The sequence below is a fragment of the Gasterosteus aculeatus genome, chromosome 6 (genome assembly GCF_964276395.1).
Source record: "Gasterosteus aculeatus chromosome 6, fGasAcu3.hap1.1, whole genome shotgun sequence".
NCBI classification, from domain to species: Eukaryota; Metazoa; Chordata; class Actinopteri; order Perciformes; family Gasterosteidae; genus Gasterosteus; species Gasterosteus aculeatus.
The window spans coordinates 4,170,620-4,195,006 of NC_135693.1; the positions used below are offsets into that span (position 1 = coordinate 4,170,620).

Consider the following 24,387-nt stretch of genomic DNA (forward strand, 5'->3'; position numbering starts at 1 on the left):
ATTGATCCTGCAAATTGTCTCTAAAGCGTGTTTATGCTCCATTTCTGCCAAAGCATTTCCTGTCATTGACCAATTACAGCAGAATCTATTACAAGCCTTTTAGAGAGACCGGTCCACACCAATCACAGAGCTAAGAGGGAAACACAGAGAATATTTAGGGATAGATTAAAGCGGGATTCAAGCATGTCGCATCGGCGAGGGTCGAAAACCAACAGATGGGGCCTTCCACAGGGGTTCCATGCATCCGTTTTTATCTAACTACGCATGCAGAGGTGAGGCGCAGGGAAACAGAACTTTTAGGAGCTTCGAGAATGTTGTGAGGAGAAACACGCACAGTTGGGAAGATTTAATCGTCCCGATTCCACATCAACTCGCGTCCGTGTGCCAGTCCTAGGCGGCAGTAAAACCTCGGCTTCGGAGGAGAAATAAGAGGTGAGCGAGGGGACAAAGTGTCGCTGAAGAAATGTGAGCAATATTCTCGAGCTGTCCACACAAGTAGAATATGTTCACTCAACCATTCCCTCCTGCAAACATATAGAGAGACACACAAGGACACACATACAGCAGCACAACCCCGCCGAAACAAAGCCACCGCCGGCTCTCCCCCTCGTCATCCTTTCACTTCCAGCTATACAGTGCATTATCCACCAACCCACCCAACCTTTCCTTCTTTCTCCTCATTGGTTTGACAGCTAAATTGTGCTTTTTGCTGAAATGTCAGTCCAAGCAGCATGGATTCACAGGTCTAACCGCTGAAAACCCGGCTCTGTGATTCCATCTGAAAAACATTTGCCAAAGTTTTCCATGGACGGGTTGATTGGCTGGGCAAAAAAGACACAGAGAATCAAGTAGAAACAGAGAGAGACAGAAGATGAAATATGGGGGGAGGGTGGGGGGTGTCTGCACTCACACCTTTGAGAAATGACCTATGACAGGGATTCAAGTTTGACATCCCTTTACGTGTAAATGTCATAGGCCTTCCGTCACTGTACACCCTCGGCTTATCACCGGCCAACACTTCCTAATGGGAATGACACACGCCTGTTACAATAGCACACAAGGGCATGTGTGTGTATGAGTGCTGGCGCTGTTAGCCTCCATCTCGGTCTTTCTGCCCCACTTTAAGCACTGTTGTTACCCTGTCGGCGTCTGTTGTGGGGTCAAAGGGGCTTGTTAACACATTTCGGTTGCTGTCACAGCCCTGCAGTAATAGAATTACGCAGTGCCCCCTACTGTCAGAGGCAAGAGCTACAACCCTCCAAGGCAGTATTACTCAGGCTTACTGGTGCTCAGCTGCTGTGAGCGACGTGGAACCCATTCGCCAATGTCAACGTACCGGAGCTCTTTTTAATCCTCTCTGCTTTATTCCGTCACCTAACCTCTTCCTCTCTTCTTTCACCCCAACCATCCTAACTATTCCCCCCCCCCCCCCCATCTCTTCCTCCTGTTGTGACCTTCCTGGTGACAGTTGATGAATCATAGAGTCGGGCGGCGACTCCGTCACGCCCCGTTAATATGCATGCAAATGTCGCACTTGACATTTCTACTACAGCGCGATGCAGGCTGGGGACGAGGGAGGTGCTGGTGAGAGGACTGACTGGGGGGGGGAATGGGAGAGCGAGAGAGAGAGAGAACAGAAATAAGGACAAACAGTGTTATGCTCCTGTGTGTAATTCCCCCTCTATGAGTGGAAACATCAATAGCTGGACCATTAGCCACCTGGGAACAGAGTTTAGAGGGCTGAGTCAGGGGACTGAACATCAGGGTGTACAGGGAAACAGACACCCATTACAAAGCTACTTGCAATAAAGACAAAGGTAAGGTCATAAGACTCCACTTTTTTCACACCATACAAAGACTTCCAGCGCATGCAGCAGTATGCGCACATGAAGGCAGCTCAGGAGATAAATCCTATAGCCCTGGTGACCTTTGCCAGAGACCTCACATCCATGAAGCAGGACCGTAAATCTCTTGCGGTAATTACAGTCTTCAACACTCGCAGTGCTGCACGTAGGAGCCGGGGGCAGAGTTTAGGGGGGCTCCTGGAGGGGAGATTTCTTGCCCTAATAATAACAACTCAGGCATCAGTATCCAACCAGATTCCCCCTTACAGACTTTCCAAACACCACCTGAATAACGAAAGAGTATAAAAATGGAAATGGAGGAGCTAGGGATGAGCCATGAGGTGAGAAATAAGTGATGGACTTATTTAGTTTCACATGAAGTGGAATGAAGGGATTAGCAGTGTGAGGTCAGGTGGGATCGTATCACTGACCAGGGGAACGTCCTCCTCTATGTTGGTACTGTAGGGCAGATTGGTGAAAATTGGGTCCATGTCCTGGACATCAGTGATGGTAATAGCTAAGTTAGCAAGCCGGGACAGAGGTCTCACTTTGTCTTGGTCCTGATGGAAACAGAGGCAAACGTTTAAGCTGGTTAATGTGCGTTTCTCTGACTCAGATTTGTGCTATGCGTGTGCTGTGTGTGTGCTGACCGTGGCGTTGACAGTGAGTGTATACGCTGAAGTGGTCTCGTAGTCCAGTGGCTTGATGACAGTGACGGTGCCTCGGGCCCCATCGATGGAAAAGAAAGCAGAGGGAGGCTGGAAGGAGAAGAGAACGCTGCCTCCGGTGCCCTGGTCCGGATCCGTGGCGTTCACCATGAAAACTGATCTGCCCACGGCTGTGTTCTGAAAGACACACACACACAGTGTTATTTTTACTTTAAGACATTCAGAAAGGATACTAATGCACTGCAGCTAAAGTAGAGACTAACCGTTTTACCTTCATGTGGTTTACACAGAAGCCTTTTCTAACCCAATAGCCACAGTTTCATTTGGATATCATAGAAAAACAGAAATATTCTTCTTCTTGGTCGACCTGGATGAATAAAAGCAACGATTATCATGGCCCCTTTGATCACTTGTGATTGGTTAGTGGCCAAATGGAGGTGCCTGATGGGAAATTGTAGAGCACGAACAGGATGTTTATGTATTTACCAGACTGGATACCAAATGGACAAAAGAGGAAACCGATTCAACACAGCTGAATCCAGCTGCTTAAAATGTTCCACGTTTGCCTCTCAAAGGAACAGTTCATTCAAAGTCATCCTCTCACACATCAGGTGAAGGTGGTTCCTCCAGCTGGCTGCGTGTCAGAGCAGCAACATCACAGACAGAGAAACCTCGCAGCACGCTGCCACCAGCGGACAGAGCGCGCTGCGTACGCACCCCCAACAAGAGTCAAGTCATATCAACAGGGCAGAAAGACGGCACATTGTCAGTCTACTGTTTGTTTTGGTTGTCAGTGTTAAAACCTTGTGACTGGAAAAAAGTAGAAGCTGTATTAAAGGAGCCAGGTATTGCAGAACAGCTAGTCTGTTAGTTTGAGGAAAATGCTCATTAATTGGAATTTGAAAAAACGGTTCAGAGGAGCGCAGGTACTGCAGCTATGTCACAGCCACCATCCTCTCGCCCTCCCTTTCTGTCTCTAACACACTCACCTGCGGCCACACACAATGCCCTGTTTACTGCGGGGGGGCCGCACGGGGGAGGTCACGGCGTGGAGCTGAGCGGGCTCCGAGCCAGAGCTAAAGTGACAGTAAGAGAGCAGTTGACCCCACAGTCTGTCTCCAAAGGTGTGAGGGCAGTGTGGAGGTGCATTCGTACATGCATGCTACCATGTGTTATTGTTGTGCTCTGTCAGAGCCTGTGAAACGGCGTGTGGTGGTGTGTAGACCTGTTGACCCACTGCACTCTCAAGGAAAGCGGCTCTTCACCGAGGTAACACAGCAACATAACAGTGAGGTGAGTCCAACCTGCTCGGTCTACAGGACATTATATGAAAACTGCTACATTCACTTCCTCGGCCTCGGTTTAAATTCCCAAACTTTCTGAGCACTGCTGCAAACTGGCACATTCGTCTAATCGGATTAATCCAGGCAGCCACGTGGGAATCGAGGGAAAGAAGGAGGAGAGGGCTCCAAGCGATGTAGCTGCGGGGGAATACGAGGAGAGCAACAGATATCCCAGGGTTCAGGTTCTCTATGAAGGTGAAACCCCAGAGACTCGTCCTATGTGTGCAGACAGTGTCTGATGTATGCTACGTTTTTCTTACCCGTTTCAATCTGAAGTGCGTATCTACATGACCACTCTTAGTGTTTTACTGTTTCTACAGCTATGAGGAAAGGCAGTGGTGTGTCTAGTAAGTAGGAAGCCACTTCCTGTTGTAGAAGCAAAACATCTCTCGTAGGAAGACCGGGAAGAACAACCAAAACAACAACAAGACTGAACCAAGATCTCTCCATCTGTGAGTCTGTAATATTCTGCTCTGCTCAGGTCAAAGAGGATTGACTGCACCACCAAAAGGGTAGCTGAAGAAAGCAGAGGATGCAACGTCTTGTTCTGGAAGTGCATCATGCTCTGGTTGCAAGAAGTCTGTCTGTAAAGAGTTCTGAGGAAATAACCCTACTTCTCACCAGGTGTAGTACCTTAGTAAACATGAGTTCATTGTCTCAAGCATCACAGCAAATGTCTTATTCAGCACTCGGTTGTACACAGATTCACCATGGCGTGTCATTTCTTGCCACAAAAAAAGGTGGCAGCAGCAAAAAGATGAGAAACGCCCAAAATGCAGAGGTTTCAAAAAAATAATAGTTGACATCTTGGTGAAAATGGCTATTTCTTATGTACGGCCTATGAGCAAACCGCAAGGAGAGAAATGTTGGAACGGTTCCTAAACCCCTCCCCCACAACAATAATTGTCATTGAATAAACATCTAAGCTGGATGTCTCTGATATGCGTATGTATTATTCTTGTCAGGTTGCCTGCTAATGAGAAAACTGGAAACACCTTTAAAAAGTACCCCATAGCCTGCAGCAGGAAACTTATCAAGTGGATAAAAATACAAAAAAATCAAACTAAATGGTAAAATATTACTGGTTGTGTTTTTGTGTGTGCACTTTTTCTTATCTGTTTATGTGTACTTGTGAGTACGGAATGGGTTTTTGCTTTATCAACTTTGCTTTGATGTCAGGTGGCAGTTTGATAATTGAGAATTAGTTGTGTGCCTGCGTACATCTTTTGGGGAAAGAGGGTGAGATCTGGATGTGTGAGGGAAAAGTGTGTGCTATGCACGTATCTCCTCCCCTAAAGCATGCAGGTTTCTATCTCTGCCCACACAGCAGCCTGTGAAACAATGAATCATAAACACCTCCCAGTGTCAAATGCCACAAGGATCAGTAAATAACGTCACACACTGAAATAAATAAACACACACGCACTGGTGTTGATCTCCGGGATTTGACACTTGAAAGCTGTTGTGAGAAGCACAGATGACCAAGTCGGTGTGCCGCTGTGGTGCCTCACAGGTGAGCACACTTGTCTCTGTGCAAGTGTAGATCATCGTTGAGCTTCCTGAAGACTCTTTTAGGCTCGGCTGCCTGCTAACAGATCCACAACACAACAACTACCCATTCACCTTATTCATTCTCATCATGTTACCCCTTCATCTCTGCTGTTGCTCTGGAAGTCAAAAGGCTCCATTTTGGATAAGGGATAAAGCAATAAATCAACCTATTTAAACAGTTGGCTCATCAGCTACTCATGATGAATTTCACTGCGTTCCAGCACTCTACTACCAACTACTACAACCACAGAGAGCTCGATACGGCCCGTCTAGTAATCAGAGGACAGAGGAGTCTTCTGCTTTCCAGTGGACGTCAATAGCCTCGCCATCAGTCCGTTGATTGGACCCGTGAGACGTCGATTACAAGTCAATATGGGTGACCTATATAAGCCTGTCCAATTACTTTGCCATAAACGAGTCACACAATAAACAACACCCAGCAAGGCTCAGCGAGACCACTGGCAGCTAAACTGGGAACCACTGCATGCTTGTTGAGGAGCATGTGTCCCCTCCTATTTCTTCACAAGTGCAAAAGCCATTTGGTTAGTCATGGCTCATATTCCTACCTATTTGCCTTGACAATGTCTTGTAGCTTTTGAATAAATGAGGTCCATTTCCTGTTGGAAGCAGAATGTTAAGTAGCGAGACAGTCGGAGAGGGATGAAGAGAGTTCCCCGCTGCGTCTTATTTGAAGTGCACTGCAGGAAATCACCTTCTCCCCCCTCTGGGGGCTGCTACTTACAGGAGGAGAGGAAGAGGAGAGACATAGTGTAGAGAACAGAGACAAAGATTTACATAAGTTTGGGCGGAACTGCTACGCGTCAGAAACAATATATATATATATAAAATTTATTTTTTCTTTATTCCAGACTTTTTTTAGGGGGGCTCTTGTGCTGACAGTTGATTTATTGACAATTTGATTGAAACCCATCGGTTAGAAATTCAGTAGATTGGACTTTAGTTAGAGGCCACATACATTCATATGTTCACACGTTTGAGAAGGTCCCAAGAGCCCCGAAGTCCGAGAAACTCTCAGTAAACGTCCAAGATACAGTAGACTTGTGTTGAGGAATACATGGAAATTCTGATCATTACATGATTACTCAATAAAAGGATAGCATTGTTGGCATAGTAGTGCTTGCTATGACGATAGATTATTTCCAGTTACACTAAACTGTCCAAATGTCCTCGAGTAGATCCCAAGAGGAACCCAAACAAAAACAGACCACTGATGCACTCTGTTAGCCTTGGCAGAGTTTGATGGATTAGCAAGGGAGAATGGGATTATCAAAAAACAGATAGCTCGGAATACTGAAACAGAAGCTAGAACTGCTGCTGATGGTGGTCGTGCTGAACAAAACCTTTAAACACGAATGCGTGTTTAAAGAAATCTGATTACTTAAACATCTGGCAAAAGGAGGAAAATAATGTAATAAAAAAAATCAACAGGATACAAATTGTGAAGAGAGAAAAACAATGACTGAGAGGACGGCCAACAGTGAAAGAGGAGAAAGAGTAAAAGCACAGACATGAACATGTGAGAACGAAAGTCTGTAACTAACAGCCACGAGACAAAAGGACATAAGGAAGGGGGTCCCCATGTACTTTAGACTGCAAAAGTCTGGGTGGGTGAAATCCACAGGGATTCATGTCCAACATAACTTAAGGAGCCCCCGAGAGTCAATGGCTGCTTGGAAGAAAGTCAGAAAGTGCTTCTCCTTTCAAGTGATTGATTGAAGAAAAGAGCTACGGGTCTTTGTTGTAATTCTACAACACTGCATGTCCCAGCTTCTCTTTGGGACCTTGAGGGACAACAGGGGTGGAGACTGCAGCTTTAGGTGTAATGGACTCCAGGTGTTTAATGTCACCTCTCTCCTCTAGGGAGTCCTCGGGGTAGTGTGCGAGGGTACTCTGTCCAACAACAACTGTTTAATTCATGATTACGTCCCTCTCGCCATGGAGGAACAGGTCAAACTCCCTCAGGCTGCAGCGCCAAGGTGAATTATGCTCTTCAGGTGCACAAGCTAAAAGCACCGAAATATATTTTAAAAATTATACTCCAGTCTATGTGACATTTTTCTTGAAAATAATAGTCATTATCAGACCGAATGTGAAAGATCAAGGGTTATATAGCTTTAATCTTTCATTGGTAGCATGTCACTGTTACTCATTAAAACCACAGACTGCTAACGGATCACCTCGGCACAAAGACAATTGGTCTCGGTCAAATCAAGTCGTTTTATTCCAAAATGCCTGTACTTGTTTTCTGGGAATATAAAAATGGTCTCATCACAGCTTATTAGTAAAGGAAAATAAATAAAAATACTAAGTTTGCCAATTTTGACAATCGGAGGCTGACTTAATTATCATCATTGGCTCACATCATCACCGAGAAGATTACGCGAAACGGCCCTTTAAGTACTATTTCACATTGATGCCAGTTGCCCTCCCAATGCTTACGGACTTCATCTGCTCAAGATTTGCTTTCTATTATATTTACAATACAGACACATTGATTTTATGCTCGGGAAAATGTCACATATTCAACCTGAGATTTTCGCAACAAATCGTTAATGGTAAGCAAAAGATGCTGCTCTGTAATGTCTATTGATTGACCCTCCTGACGAATTGAGCTCCTTTACCAATGAGTGCAAATGGAAAACTTTGGGCAGGAGTGAGACTCAACACCGGACGAAAGTACCTCTGATAAAATAAATGACCAACCGATCAACCGAGCTACTGACGAGATCGTTAATATTACTTCATCCTTACGTAGGCGTTGCATCAAGCGAGCTATTGTGCTCCGGCTCCGGTTGATTAAGTAAGAAATGGCAGTCAAAAGTCAATTACCACCATTTGAAGTGAAGTTGACTTGTTCTCCCTGGTAAAGGCTATTGCAAGCCCACATACCTTTAAGTGCAATGCTCTGCTCTTATTTTGTCAGAAATGTTAAAGACATGGTGATTTGCAGGCTCTGACCTCCTGTGGCTCACGGCTCCAGAGGCCCAGCTGTTCTCTACAATAGAGCCATGATTACACCTACGCTGCTCACAAGGTTCTGAGTTCCTCCCTGGCTGTCTGCGCTCCGCTTCCAACCCAGCAGGCATGTGATTGTACCGCCAATGCTCACCATTTCCCTGCTTGCCTCTCCCGACCTTTGTCCCTCCGTCCAAGCCTCCCACATGAGGCGCTTTGTTAAACTGCCACTGACATTATTCTGACCGACGCGAGGCAGCTTATCACAAGTGACGAGAAAAAGAAGCTGTAGAATTAAGCGACATGTGAGAGAAGAAAAATATCTATCGTCAAAAGGCTTCAGTTGAAAGAGCATGCAAACTGTTCATGTCCATCAGCTTTATTAGGTGTCTGTAAACATCTAACAGGACACCTGAACAGTTGTTCTAGTGCTGCGTCTGCAGATACCTCCCAGTCCCTGGTGACTCAGACCTCAGCATGGGCAAATCAGATGGACAAACCTGGAAAAGTCTGAACACAGCTTTTCTTCTTGGGGATAGCAAGTTTACTGTGAGTATGCTAATACACTATATGCTGTTCACATGTGCAGCAAAAACCACAAGCGCAGCTAAGAAACATCATTTCACTTCTTACTACATGATGAAATATTTGGGTAGAGTTCTTCACCAAGTACCATTTTCGTCCCACCGCCAGGATACAGGGTGAAGCAACATACCAACAGATAATATAAAGATTATAACGCATAAGTGCCACTGTGTACCCGTTTTTAAAAACCTTTATCACATCAGCTGTGTACCTTAATGACTCCCGTTTCAGTTTTTCAGGGCAAAATAAACTCCGATATACGCAATATAAGTCATCATAACCCCTCAGCCTGCAACTTTAAGTAAGAACATGATTAATGAGACATATAAGCGAGGAGAATTGAATAACAAATGAATCCATCAAATTCATGAACAACCATGTGATGGATACATAACAAGAATATAAATAGGTGATGGTAATGATTACACAGCATGCAGCTTCGACAGACATGCTGAAGCAGGTGAATCCAGAGAACACTTAAATGAATCACAAGGTGACAAACAAAGCCATTTTTCACTTTTGAAATTAGCTTATCAATAATTCACCGGTTCTGAAACAAGACTAAGTGTCCTTCATCTGCAAGGCTCTAACAGTAAAAAGGGAAAAATTATACAAAAATGATTTATACTGGGCAGAACTCCGTAGTTTGGCTTAGCTTTCTTCAAAACTGCATCTAGTACAATTAAAACGCTTGTGTACTGTGTGTGTACTGTATAATAATGAATAAGATCCCGAATCACGCTTGCAATACAAACGCTTTAGGACATACAGATTAAAGAATAAACTGTCGCTCAGTGGTTTTCTACAATGGTGAAAACTGTCTAGAGGACCGAGCAATGACTTGATCCCACAACTGTGTGTTCATCCCAAACTCAGGAACACGTTAATAGTTCAACCATCAACGTAAATATGCCGTCTGCGCAGAAGCCCAGCCGTGTCCCTGGTAAAATGAGCCATCAGGCCCAAGGGGGCCATAGTACCTACTTTAAATCATGTGTCATAGCAATAATCCACAAGCCAGACGGCTCTTCTCATAAAAGATGTCTCAGATGTCTGCCATCCTAACTCCACTCGTGGAAACAGTTGTGACGAGGGTTTATTTAAAGCCCACGCTTTCCTTGTGAAACCTAGCTGCAGTCCTCTTGTTTGGACCCGGGATATCACCACGCGTTAACCCCGCTCATAAAGCCCTTCAATTTAAAAACCTGCTACTGCTAAGTTCACTACTAGCAGAAGCACCCAGTCCGGTGCTGCCAAACATTTTCTGATAGAAGCAGCACCAGCGCTGAGCGGCGCTACGTGTGGCGAGAAAGTGGCAAAGTCGGCAGCACCGACAGGACTCCCTCAAAAGAAATTGATGTTATATAAATGTAAACTCTATCGTTAGTACCCACTGCTGTGCAGCTGGCAGCTTGTGAGAATATATTACCAACCCTAGATTTAGAAAAGAAACTTGGAAGAAATATCATTTCTGGTAAATAGGGTGCTTAAAGTGTGGTGGGTAAACAAACCTTCAAGTCCAACCGGAATAAAAGCTTGCCGATGGGTGAATCTCCTAAAACAACCTTATCAAGGCACGTATGTTTCTATGCGTATCTATAGCTCATCCTAAATATTGTAACTCTTGTTTTTAATAATTTGTCCCTTCAGAAAAATCAAATGGTCCAAAACCTGGACTGGCAATGTTTTTTATGCATTTCCCACAAAGCGCTGCCATTAATATCTTCTTCCTATTCTACCAGCAGTTAGCCTTGTTTTGTGGTAATTTATTTGACCTCTTTTACCCAATGCATTTGTGTTAAACTGGTGATGAAGACCTAACACAACAAACAGAAAGTCGGAGTATAGTGTAGGGAAACCGATGTCAACAAAGGTGACACATTAAGCTTTTTCCCATCTCGCTGGTGGACGGCTTCCCTCTCGTCCACTCGGTGTCATTGTTAAGCGATGGGTGATTTTCTGAAGGAAGCACTCAGGCGAACAAAATTATCCCACGCTTTTGAAAGGCAAGGACAGTCTATGAATGTGAGTCTGTGTGTGTGTATTCATTAGATTCAGGACCACTTTGTGTGGTACTCGCCTCAATGGCCGTCGACGTTGGGATTCAATTTAGAAGAATTTAGGTCCTAATTGGGATCATCAAATTTGAGGCAGCAGTGATGGTTTAAGGCAGGTCGATCGCGAAGTAACAGTAGATTGCGTGCAATCGATAAAAATCCCAAACTAATGCTTGGTAATGACCAAGAATGTGTGGGATGCTTGTGACGGTTCCCTCCTTCTGACATTGGTGAGAGGATCGTTGTTTTGCTTATATCGACTCGTTTTGTGCTTGTTGTTTGGTTGCCGCTACTTCCGCTACTACCGCCGCCCCCCCGAGCCCGCCCCATCGGGTGCCATGACCTGGTCAGTTGAAAAGTAGCTTGCGAGCCGTGAAAGTGTGGGCACCAGTGGTTTAAGGGGACAGGGAACCATTGTAGCCTGTGGATGATGATGCGCCTGTGTGAATAGGTGGGAACAGCTCCTTTTATCTGCAGAGAAAGAAACAACAAATGTCTTTATCTCCTGATCCCTCTTTCTCCACCAACTGCATCACCTTTGTCAGAGCTCAAGGCTGAATGCCCCCAAAGAGCCAGGACTGTTTGTTCAAATGTAAAAGTAATCAGGTCCGGCATGCCGCAGGGATCCGCAGAGCCAGAAAGAGTGACAGATGGCTGGATCCCCGAGGAAGGGTACAAGGACGGGCCACACCGGCACCCCTTTTATCGTTTGAGGAAAGTTATCCATCTCAATCGAGAATACTAAAAGAGGAAGTTAACTCTAATCTAAAGGTGGTTTATAGCAATGTCAGTGAGCAACCTCCTTTTTGGTATTTACTACACCCAACGGTCAGCCTTTTTTTACAATCAGTATTCATTTTATGTATGCTGATTAACTTATTAAGGTTAATATGGTGAATATAGCAAGCAGCTATTGGGAGATAATACGACACACATAATATATATATGGACGCATTATATAGATTATATGGACGCATGCTAATGTTTAAGATTTGGCAGTCTTATTAGGTTCTAAAAATTAAACGTTCAGTTTGCAGCTTTTAATTTGAATTTAACGCTTATCATGAAAAATTCCCGCGTCAGATTAACTAACCTCAATAACTCGAGAGAAAACCAAATACCAAGATACGTGGCTGAAGTCAGTCCCCCCTGCAACAGTGCTTCACTCCCCTGTACTCTGTTAGGTTACAGTATGCATGTAAGAGATGAGAGGAGAGAACGCCCCCCCCCCCCCCCCCCCTTTTGTGCTGACATGTATTAGGTACAAAATGAACGGTTTAGTTTTCTTCTGTGAGAAGGCAGTGGGTTGGGATGACTTAAGCACAAAGGACACATGTTCCCGGTTGAAATTATATTCTTTTAACAATACATAAGGCAGATTAACTTTTAGAACTAGGACATCCGTATGTGGAGCTTTTAGCTTTTTTAACAAACGATGTATCAAAATCACTGTAAGCTATTGTCGTGTTAATGTGTAAATGTGTAAACACATTTCATCAACATTTAATCCGAGACACTTTATTTTTACTTTATATTCTGTGACACAGAACTTGCGTTGCACGAAGTCGTAGCTGCAGGCTCCAAACATGCCAATCAAAACTAGCTGTGGCTTTTCAACTTAAAGATTTCAAATACATTTTTAATTTAATTTCTTTTTGTCTCCATAAATTAATGTGAATTATTTTTTCGGATTTTGATTTATTGATTTAAATGTGGATGAATACATATTTTAATCACGTACTGTTGTTGTACGCTGCGCTTAATAAAGTCATGTACTTGTCATGTACAATGACAATGCATCAAGTGGTGTAGATTGTGTGGACCATGTGAGCAATAAGGTAACAAATTGTGTTTTTATGAATTGTTATATAGTTTAGAATGAAGTGTTTTCTGCTATTTGTGTGTATGGTTCTGTGCATTATGTCTAGTGTTTGAAAAATAAGCCCCATTCATGCAGAACAATCCTAAAGGAACAGTAATTTATTTTCTTTGTTGTTGTGGAAACTTTACTAAACTATAATACAGCCCAGCTGGTGGCTGCCTCTCAAAACCTCAAGTAGGTGCAACTGTGTAGAAACACACTGGAATACATATGAACATGCACTAGTGCGACAGAAAATATATATTCTTATTATGACCCGGGTGGTCCGTGAGGAAAAGTCCCATTGACATAAACCAGAAAAAAAGATGAAAGACAGTGAAAGGTAAAATATAAAAAGCTTGTTTGCCTCTCCGCCAATAGAATATCTTGTTCTCCTACATAATCGGTCCAGTTCTTTTCCACTTCTCATTTTTAGAAAAAAATGAAATGCAAATTAGAGTGGAGCTGATTATCATATAAACGGCTGATGCCTAGAGGGGCAAGACACACGCTTTATTTATTTATTCAGTCAGATTTTTCACAGTTTCCCTCACAACTCTGACTTTAATCAGTCCACGCTTTCTTTTAAAGACATTGGGGACCCAGGGACCAGTCGAAGCGATGCGTTGTCTGAGCTTGTGTACGTAGGCCACTCGGGGGGTTGTGTTAGTGCGAGTGCATTCCAGGGGTGTGCGACCTCGAGTCGGCCAACATCCATGAGCCGGTGCAGCTTCCTTAGCATCGAGTCACCTGATGATGTGCATTGTTCAATAAGCCTGTGCATGCTGCAGCATCATCTTTTATTTTTCACATGGAGGGCAAACACCTGTGAAGGTACACATCTGGAACAGTCACAAAGCTCTATAATACATTGAGTGGTAACTTTAGTCAAGCGGCAGCACAAGTGGTCGGATTAGAATTCAGTGGGAACGAGGGAAACGTTGTGGAGGGGAGAGATGAAGGAAATTGCATGGGAAGAGATTTAGACTGAAGACTGGTGCAGCGCCCCTAAATCAGCAGGATTGAAAATGGACCTCCAAAAGAACGTCCCGTCGGGACCCGTCGGGAACCGACAGGTCGGGCCGTGTTCGGATAAATATTTAGAAAATATAGTCTGGCTCGGGTCGGGCTCGGACACATCAGCGCGATAAGGCATTGAACATTCCATATTTAAAATGTACATAGTTTTGTGTCGTGTGTATTCTATTTCTCCGTTTTTGCATTGTTTATAATTTATTGTCAACGTGCTCGTGCGTTTAGCAGCGCTTGTTTGTTTGAGCGAGTATATTTATCTGTTGATGCCTGAGTTTAATAAAGGCAGGCTATTTATTAAAAAATAAATAGCCGGGTTCGGACAAAATAGTTTAAAGGCTGTCGGACTCGGGTCGGACTCGGGCCCAACTCTGTCGGACGCGGGCCGGGCTCGGTCAGAAAAAGTCGGCCTAATCCATGCTCTAGTTCACACAACCACAGAGAAAAAGGAGAACACCTCTGGTTAGACAGTACATCAACATATTGACCACTGATTAATAGATACATATGGATAAGATATATTGTTCTCCATGTTGCAAAATCACTCAATAAAGCCAGACCACAGACCACAACCCAATAGAGACCACATGTGACTTTTTCCAAACTTCTGACATTTACCTTCTTGTAAAGATTGTGATGATTGACATGGTCTCCCGAGAATTTTGGAGTCACGAATGTCTGCACCTTGAAAATCAAGTTTGCCAAGAGAAAAAAACCTGCATGAAGTGTTAAAAATCAAAACGTTTCCACATCACAAAGTGACGTCGGCGACCGTAAAACCTCTTTGCATGTCAGTTTCCCTGCTTGGAGCTCCGGGTCTCTCCACTCTGCCCTAACAAAGTAACCAGGCTTTGTTTTGGAAGCAGACAGCGTTACTATGCTGCTGAGGTTCCTCCTTATGCAACAGCAGCAGTGTCTGTGGCCGATGACCAGGGGGAGCTGCCCCTTACACAGCACATCCTAAAACAAGCCCAACTTGCTCCTGAGGCATCTCAGCAACATCACATGGGATTCAATGCACTCTGCCTTTTGAAAAGAAGATTACTCTCTTTTCCCTGCTGCCTCTCCTCCTTATATCAGTGAATCTGTTCATTTTCAAGCCTCTTGTGTGTTTTCGCTTCATCGTCAACTCTGCCCCCCTGGATCTCTCCGCTCTGCAGTCCGGTCGTACACACTAAACTCTGTATCAACAACTCCTTCTATCTGCAGCCTGCGGCGCAGGCTGTCCTGAGGGCAGATGGGCCTCCAGGAGTCTCAATGTCTCTGCAGACAGACACAAGCAGAGATGGACATGCTGCCCTCCCAATGCATAATTCACAGACTTCCAGCAATTGCAGGTACATCAGTACGTATATCCAGGCTGCTTCCCTCCTGCACCATGACCCTAGATCCATTTAATTCCACTTATTCCAGTTTTTCTAGAAAGTCAGTGGTTACTCCCCAAAGCACAACGCGCGTGTGTGTGTGTGTGTGTGTGTGTGCGCGCGCGCGCAAAGCTTAAACTCATACCTCCCATTTCTCTGACCACACAACAAGAGCATCAGAATGCCTCCATCTGTTTTCAAGCTAAGAAACTAATACGACAGGATTGTTATGCTGGCTTTTTTGATTTGTGTGATCGGTGAAAACTGTGACGGATCAAAGATGAGAAGGAGAAGTAATGGGCAGAAAAATCACGGTAGAAATGGGAATTTAATTCCGAAACCACAGCCCTGAAATCACAATCTGCTACAACGACTTAATTCACTTTTACTCTGGTCAGCAGGTCAGCAATACATCTGCTAACCTGACGGCCACGACGAAAAATAAAAAAGGCTGTGCCAGTAGAGCATATTTGTCTCAAAACATTGGCCTTATCTGTACTGCACTAAACTCAACTGCAAAAGATAGAAACACATCTCTTCTATTTTACAACACATGGTAAAAGCAAGTGTAAATCTAACGTGCGCCCTCATTAGTCTCAGCTTTACTGTGGACGGTTTAACCAGTGTAAAGGTCTGCTCCTCTCTAAAAGGTACGTGTGGATTCTGTATTCTGTGACAAAGTAAAGAATATTGGTACAGTACTGAACTTAAAGGGAGCCACGTCCACGAGTCGATCGCACTGAATAGAACATAACTGCACTGAGCAAAATGCGGAGTCACATGCAGAAAGACAAACAGATCGGGGCTGACAGAGCTCGCACAGAGAAACCGCGGCACTGCCGGGGTCCGTTTGCAATCACTTCATGTAGCTCTGCAGCACAGAGGAGTGGGGACGGAGAGATCAGCGAGCAAAGAAGTAGTGCTGCATGGAGGAAGATTGACGTGTTCAAGACAAAAGGCAGCTAAATGTACCGAAGGTCTACACTGTGTAAGCTGTGTGCATATTAAACTCTGGTGGAAAACCCTGGGGCCAAAGAAACTAATAAAAAATGCCAATGTGCAATCAGCTCGTGAATAAAGAGATCATTACATGGATATTTGGTACTTCCTACAACAAAGCAACCTGTTATTTCTCATTTCCCTTTCATTTCTCTCTTCATCTCAATTAATGGAATGTGACGCTGTCAAATTAGATCACATCTCGTTGATGAAAAGCGACACCAGTAATGGAGTGCTCAATGAGAGGAGGGGGGAGGAATGTCTGTGTCTTCAGCTGTCTCAATCCCCTTCACTCAGGCAAAATGTCATAACAGCATTTAGTAGCAAAAGCTGAACACTTGCCTCAGGTAGCCGTGTTACAATCAAATCTCCCTCCTACTCCTATAACGACTTTTATCAATCCCTTTCCTTTTTGTCTTTTCCACTGTTAACCCACCTTCGTTATTAAAAGCCGGTTACTGATGGGGGCGGAGAGAGGGTGGGACGGGGGTCCCAGAAGAAAGACTGGAGATAAGAGGCAGCCCAACGTACAACTCAATTATGCATCAAAGCACTAATGGTGGGAAATGTGGTGTTCCCACCATTAAGGAGGAGCAACCAGGGGGGTAGAAGACCATTGAGCAGGGACCCGGGTGACGTCTGCTGGTATCCACGTGAGGTGGCGACCACGGGAAAAGAAAAGGACGCTTCTCACATGAAGAACGAAAGCATGTGACGAGTCTCAGAAAGTTGATGGTACCTCGCGTTACAAACCCAGGATTGTTCCAATCAGTGTCACCGCGCTGTTGCAGAGTCTAACGGTCTACCAGGAGGGAGCACTGATGACGTGTTTAGTACACCTGACCGTAATAGAAGAAACTGAGGCATATGCATGTTTGATCATATGCGTGCATGAAGATTCAGTCACAACGCCCAAAGCATTTTTTATGGGGGTCAAGATGTAACATGTAAAGGTGATTCTATTGAAACCAACCGGTTCAGCCTGTGTGGATCAAACATGTGCCTTTTGCGACCAACCTCTAACCATCAGTTACCCAGATATGTGCCTCATGCAAAGTCAACATTTTGGGCTTAAACTTACAGCCACAGTAGAGCAAAAGTCCATAAAGTGGCCAAAATGCAAAGGGTAAAAGCTCAGCGGGACCCATCTGCTCATTTTATATTCTTCGGTGTTTGTGTGTGTGTGTGTGTGTGTGTGTGTGTGTGTTCGGGCGGGTGTACGTCTTACTGAGAACCATAATGTTAAAACAGACTGACCAATAGAGCCACAGTCATTCCCCTTAGCTAGTGGGAGAGAAGCTGGTGTGCAAAATGAAGACGCCATCAGACTCCAAAGGAGGAAAATGTAGCAGAGACTGACAGAGATGAAGCTCAAACATCTGTTTGCCACCTTAATTAGTTTGAGCGAATGTTTGTTGTAGTTGTCATGTTTGCCTGCTGCAACACTCTGAGGGATGTGAGGTCTAAATTGAACAGTAGAAGCAGCAGCAAAACAAAAACTATCGGATTTGTTTAAGTGAAATGTGAAAGAGAACAAAAGAGTGAATCATATTTGAGTCTGCAGAGGGCTCTCGTATAGGTATGCCTCTCTCCAACGAGACAGATTCCCATTCCTTTATTCATACTTCTCTATAATGCGTTATTTTTCTTTAATGCCTTTCTCCATACCATCTCAATTATTGAAGTGACAGCCAAAACAGATTTGGAAAAATTGGAAGGGCTATAAAACTCTATTAAGGAAAATCTAGCCACGGTGTGAGGAACAGTGAGGGGGAGGTGCAGATTGAAACACTGAGGAAGACGCTGGGGAATTTGCATAATGCCAAACGGGGGCCCCCGGTGAGGGTGAAGGGACAACTTGTGTGTGCGCGGCATTCTGCAGCGCTTTCCTGTTTGTTCTTGCGGGAGACACAAAGAGATCCGCTGAAAGATGTACACGCACCGACGACACGCACAACAGCTTCAGTGTTGGCAAAGCCTTGTCAGGATTCAAAATGACACCAGGTGAGTGTTAGTGGGGAGGAGAGCACCAATGGCCCGGGGAGGGGAGGGAAGAAAGGGAGCGAAGGGACGACAGGTTGATTTATTCAAAGACTGAGGAGTGGGTGAATCAAACTTTAATGGATTTTGGGAGTGCTCGCAGCTCTCTCTCCCCCCCTTCAATCTCCCCCTTCTCCGGCAGTCTTTTTCTTGTGTGCTCCCATTGCTTCTCCTGCTACTTCCACCCCCCCCCAGAAAAACAACACACTTTTGATGGTCACTCGCAAACACAAGCTTCCGCTTTTTTTGGACAGACGAATCTGCGCCCATCTCAGCACATCACGCAAATCAAGGTGCTCTTCATGCTCAGTGGGATAAAGTAAATGACAGGAAGATTAAGAGGGGGGGGGGGCAGGTGATTTACCTGGACGAGTGACAGCGCTTGTTGCTTTAACCCCTGGACTGGAAAGGATGCGCGGAAAGAATTGCTCAACAGGGCCGACATCTCCTCTGACAACTGACTTAAGCTACCACTTACCCTGAAAGGCTTTAAGTCCACAAATGAATCACCGTTCACGCGCACTCACTCCTTCCAGAAGGTGCTCGCCACACATGAACTTTATTGGTAATGTATAAAAAAAAATGGAGGAGTCTGTAGTGGATGATCACGTGCTGCGCTATAATCAGACATAATCACACGGGTAGCCGGAGAAAAGATCTTAAGATTGCATTCCTTATAGCCTTTTCTTGATAATCGTATTCATGACTTCTGGAGCGCTTTCTCATTTGCCATCAAAAGCCAGAGGAAATGTCTGCTGTAAACTTCCTCAAATGTGATATTTTTTCGAGGAGCCGCAACTTGCTTAAAGTCGGGTTCTAGCACCAGATCTGTATACGGGAATGTTATAAATGGAGCCCGAGAAGAGTAAAATATTGACTGCTTCCCATTTAACCTTCTCGCTTTATCCATTTTTCCTCCCTTTCTCCCTAAATCCTCCCTATGGGGCTCAGGGTCTTAGTGTCAGGCAGAATTCTCTTTGAGAGCTGCGCCTGTCAACCAGCCACCACTCGGCTCAGTTGCTGGATTCAATTACACTGGACCAGGAGAGATGATACTGAAATCATTACTGGCTAAATCCAACTTCTAGGAGGAGGCGTATGTGTGTGTTTGTGTGTCAAAAAGACAGCATGTGTTTAGAAACAAATATGACTGTATTTTCATAAGAGATGTATTCCACCAGGGATTTTTGTTTTAAGTTCCCCTGAACCTTGCGACACTATTAGTCCTCCACACACTGGAAAATCTGCTTTAGAGCAGAAATATCTGTAACCTGGTAAACAAATTGGAAACCGTTGGATGCTGGAACGTGTCGACAGGGCGCAGGGCGATAAAATGTTACGGATTAATTCAGCCTTCAGAAGAGGCAAAAAAGGCAAAGAACGGATTCGTCTATGTTGTACCTGACAGCGACAGAGGGTACATCAAATAGCAGGTGCCTCTGTTTTGCTGCCAGAGCCCCCACCGAGCACTAAGCAGCTCATTCACAGGCGTAATAGGAGCTCTCAAACACACTCTGCCAATATTATCTCAAATAACAGCACATTTGCGTGCGCGTGTGCTTGAAATGCTGTCATACTCTTCATCAGACGTTTGTCAGAGGAAGTAGGAGCCAAAGGTTTGAGACTCAATGGTCTGATGATCCAAGTCATGAACGGCAGTGGATGAGGTTTGAGTTCTTGTGCAGTAATCAAACAGTTACTTCTGATTATTTTAGCAAGAACTGCTGAGGATACACATCTTCTTTTGTGGGATTCTTAAGAAATAAAAAGTTGTTCTTCACATTGAATCAGACCGGACTGCATGTCTCGTCTTTGTCTAGATGTCTGACTTTCACCCGAGGGGTTTCCACCTTGGGAAGCCCTCCTCCATGACATCAGCCGTAGTTCATCAGAGCTTACTGTCGGTTAGAGGGGGACATTGAGATATGGCTGATAGAAAATAGAGGCTGAGGAGGGATTTGCTCACCTGCCTGACATACCTCAGAGGCAGTAAACAGATAAAGTTTGGATGTCTTATCACTTGGAGCCTCTTGCCTGTCTCCCAATACATTTAATCCATCTATGCGCTGCATGAAAGTGTTGGTTTGGCTGATTCAATACAACCTGTTATCAAAGGCAGGATTCCACAGAACTGCGTATATTTACTGTAGTCGAGGACGAACAGGAGTATTGGTAGGAGGATGTGAAAAGAGATGATATCTAAATTGTGAAAAGCTACGACTAAGCTAAAAGTGCAGGGATTCAACGCCAAAAAAGAAGCAAACTTTACACTGCCAAATGGTAGTAAAACAAGTATAAGGAATGACTAAATATATGGGAGGTGAATGTGTATGATACACAAATGCCATGTGCGTGTAGGACAATGCAATACAAAGGCCATTTTAAAAGGTACAGTGTGTAGGATTTGGCAAACTCCGGTGGGGGAAGATCGCAACCAACAGAACTCGTAGCAAGGTGCCACGGTTGTAGCACGGCTTCGGTGAAATCACAAATGGTCCCATCTAGAGCCAGTGTTTGGTTTGTCCATTCTGAGCCACTGTAGAAACATGGACGCAGGCTCCGCGTGAAGATCTCACAGGCTCATTCTGAGCCAAAGAAAACACAATCTCAAATACAGAACATTACAGACAGTTCAGCCCTGCGCAGACTCGGTAGATAGGAGCACTACCTGTCGCGCTTAGGGAGTGTGAAAAACACTTGTGAGTGTTGTATGCTCACTCCATCATCTCATGCAAAAACGGCTTTGGGTTGTGGCCCATCTGCTCTTTCTATCAACATTATTATTATATCTGGCGACGGCCTTCTCTCCTTGCAGCCAGTCTGCCGCTGTCCGCCTGAGTGTGTGGATGCTGTAAATCTGGCCAGCTCATTAGCGCTGACAGAGGGAATGCTGGCGGCCCACCTGCTCCCTTTCACCCTCTTTATGGCTCTACAAATTAAAACGACATTTACGCGTACTCTCCCCCACTCTCCCTACTGCACTGCTCACCTTGCCGCTCACATTGCATCATCTGCTCGCTGCTGAGCTGATCTCTATATACCCCCCCCCCCGAGCGCTCTTCTGTTCGGCCCTGGCTTCTGTCAATCTGTTCGATCTCTGTGTTTAATTCCATCGGTCCACAACTCTTCTTTTGCTTTGGCTACTTTGTCATCCTTGAAATCCATCAAGCTTTTACATCCATCTCTCTGTGCTGAAATCCAGCAGCACTGTCTAGTAGTGCTGATTGTACTCTAACCATCAGTTACTCAGGCATGTCCAGTGAGTGACGGCGGGATGGAGCGATGCTGCAGCATGTTTGCTTTGGCTGACAGAATTCTGTTAGGGTCACGATAAAAGGCAATGAGGCCATTTAAGTGCAGGAGTGAAAGTTAAGGGGAAAACAAGATCAGGTGAGGACAGGAGCGGGCGAGGAAACATGGTACAATTAGGAGCAAACTGACTCCTAAATGAACATCGCCCCCAAAATCCCTCTTCCACTGGGAAGAAAACAAAGGCTTTAATGGAGAGCTCTCCGTGGACTGTAAGCACCACAGACAATATTAATAAAATATTGGATTTATCAAGACGGTCTCAATAACAAACAAGCTGATTAGTGATAAAAGCACATTGCACCTGCATTAGTCTCACTCTGTGCACACATACATAAGCTTTTCATATTTCATTTTCACTGCTGCAGGCATCAGCTGAGGGTTCAGTGCAGGGGAAGGTCAATGATACCAGACTGATTGGCGTGTCTAGTGTTTACAAGAGTCTGATATATTGCCACAAACACATTGTCCTCAAATAAAAAGCTTAAATTCTGCCAGCACCACGACGACGGACAAGAGCAGTAATTCACTTACTGATGTAGGGGAACTAACACTATGTGAGCGACTGCAGGCTTTCTGGAAACTCAAGCATATTGTTTGCAGAGCTTTGAAAGTCTGTCTGTGGACTGCGTACATCCGAGTTCGCCACAGCTGAGCAGCGGCTGCATTGGCCTGAGAGAAGTGGTGGGTGGTCTAAACCGCCTCGTCTTCGCAGTTCTTCTATCTCCCATTTATTTGCCTGAATTTATGGATTGGGGAGAGAAAAAGTCAGTGGCTTTGAAGATTTGGTGAGGACTCAGGAAGGGGTGTGTGCTCAATATAAACAGCAAGATACGTGTGTGTGTGTGTGTGTGTGTCTGTTTGTGTTGGGATATCAGCTACTGTTTGAAGTCTTCCACTCCACTCTGGCAATTACTTCCATTAAGGATTAGATGAGGGAGAGGGCAAAGAGGAGAGAGGAAGATGGAGAGAGCCGAGAAGGGAGGTAGCAGATTCAGGGGACAGAGAACCAAGGAAATAGATTGAGGTCTGCACTGCAGTGAGTCAATTCCCTAAAAGGAGGCTGTGCAAAAGCTCTAAATATGAGCTAGAAGACAACTCCTCAAATCCCATGATCAGCCCATGACAGCTAGACGCAGCTAGACGCAGCCATTTCCAGAGCAACAGGGACTGAAACACTGGGAACTGTCACCACAAACTGGGTGTAACCACTGACGTTACAATGTTAAAATATTGAGGTACATTTTTCTTCTCAAATTTAGGAAGAGGACCTCACCACTTTATAGTAGTAGATCTGTGAGAAAACGATTCTTTGGTTGGTCAGTTCTTCTGCTGGCGTCATTGTTTAGGGTGGGAGTGCTCAATAGGTCGTGCTGGTGGATCAGCTGCATGCGTGGTCGACCGCAGGAGCTAGTGGAAGACTTTGTAGTGATAATTAGCGATCCTCGCTTACTAACGAACATGTTTAATTTCATTCAAATGCAACCCTGCCGGAATCCAAATCAGTGCAAGTCATCATTTATTTTCTCGTTTTAGTTGGTTCAGCCTGTTGGTCTTTGGTTCTATGGAAAGTCCGACGTCACAAAATGTCTTGGGGTTCGCCTGAATTTCCTCTATCAGCGCCAGGCGTGTGTAATCCCTTTTTGCTGTTGTGTAATTTTCTTTCTTATAGCGCATTTGTTTGGAAGATGCATATGTTTGTATATATTGTCAGCATAGTGATTGGTGGAGTTGGAGATCACCAGGCTGATGATGGTAAAAGAGGCGTTGGCGCTGCCTGTGGTGGGGAGTCATGACATAAGCATGGTAAACGTTCCCGGGTTAAAGGCGGTAGCAATCTGCATAATGCAGAAAGGTTTGTAATTATTGTCACAAACAGGGACATTGGAAGGTCGACTGCAAATGGTTGACACCTCAGGCCAAAAGTATACAGGTATGCAAACATATATTGCAAATGTAAAGTATACTCAGTATACATATAAATAAATAAATAGATATTTGACATTGTTAATGTAGGTAGATCCATGACTTGGTCGCTAAAAAAAGCAGTTTGCGAGCCCAAAAAGTGTGGAAACCCTGGTTTAGAGAATCATTGATTTATACCGTGCATACATTTGTGTGAGCCTCACCTCTGGGATGCGGACGGTGTAAGGCTGCCCGTGGAAGACTGGCGCATTGTCGTTCACGTCTCCAATCTGGATGTTTACTGTGTCTTTGACCACCTGAGGGAGGAAACATGTCGGTGAAACCATTGCCAATCCTCCTCCACAAGTTTGTTGTCAGAGAGCTGCATTCAGTGAAAATGGGTACAGAAAAGCCAAGAAAACAGGCACAAGGGTGTGATCGATTACCCACGAAGGAAGAGTAGGTTGAACAGCAGTATATTTGAGTGAATAAAAAGAGTGAGACAGGTGTCAAAATAATTACATGTGACAAAGACAAAACAAAGATGCGTGTGAAAGGGAGATGAACCGCGAGAGAGAAGGTCTCTCTGACATTTGGTCAGGCCATATCCAGGTGTGATCACAGTGCAAATCTTTCTCTTACCTCTTGAGAGTCGCTCACGAAGAATTCAACCTGCATCTCTGACTTGGTCTGTTGGAGACAGAGATCGGCATAAACATGGGGAACAACAGGGGAGCAGAAACGCATTGAAGATACATAGAAGAGCCACTCTGAACCCACAACTTTCCACTACTCTTTCATCATTCACGATTCCATCTCCTTGTTTCCAAATCGGCCAGAGAATCTTTTCTTC

The 24,387-nt window shown here is 44.7% G+C and overlaps 1 protein-coding gene across 1 annotated transcript in view; it reads right to left on the minus strand.

Annotated features, from left to right (window-relative positions):
- Positions 1 to 24,387, minus strand: part of cdh23 (cadherin-related 23) — a 135,094-nt gene that overhangs the window by 79,732 nt on the left and 30,975 nt on the right. Inside the window, exons 5-8 of the mRNA XM_078104959.1 lie at positions 24,177 to 24,224; positions 23,759 to 23,851; positions 2,495 to 2,689; positions 2,276 to 2,404 (exon numbers count right to left, since the gene is read on the minus strand). Coding sequence (XP_077961085.1) covers positions 2,276 to 2,404; positions 2,495 to 2,689; positions 23,759 to 23,851; positions 24,177 to 24,224 — 465 coding nt within the window. The remainder of the gene's footprint in view (positions 1 to 2,275; positions 2,405 to 2,494; positions 2,690 to 23,758; positions 23,852 to 24,176; positions 24,225 to 24,387) is intronic.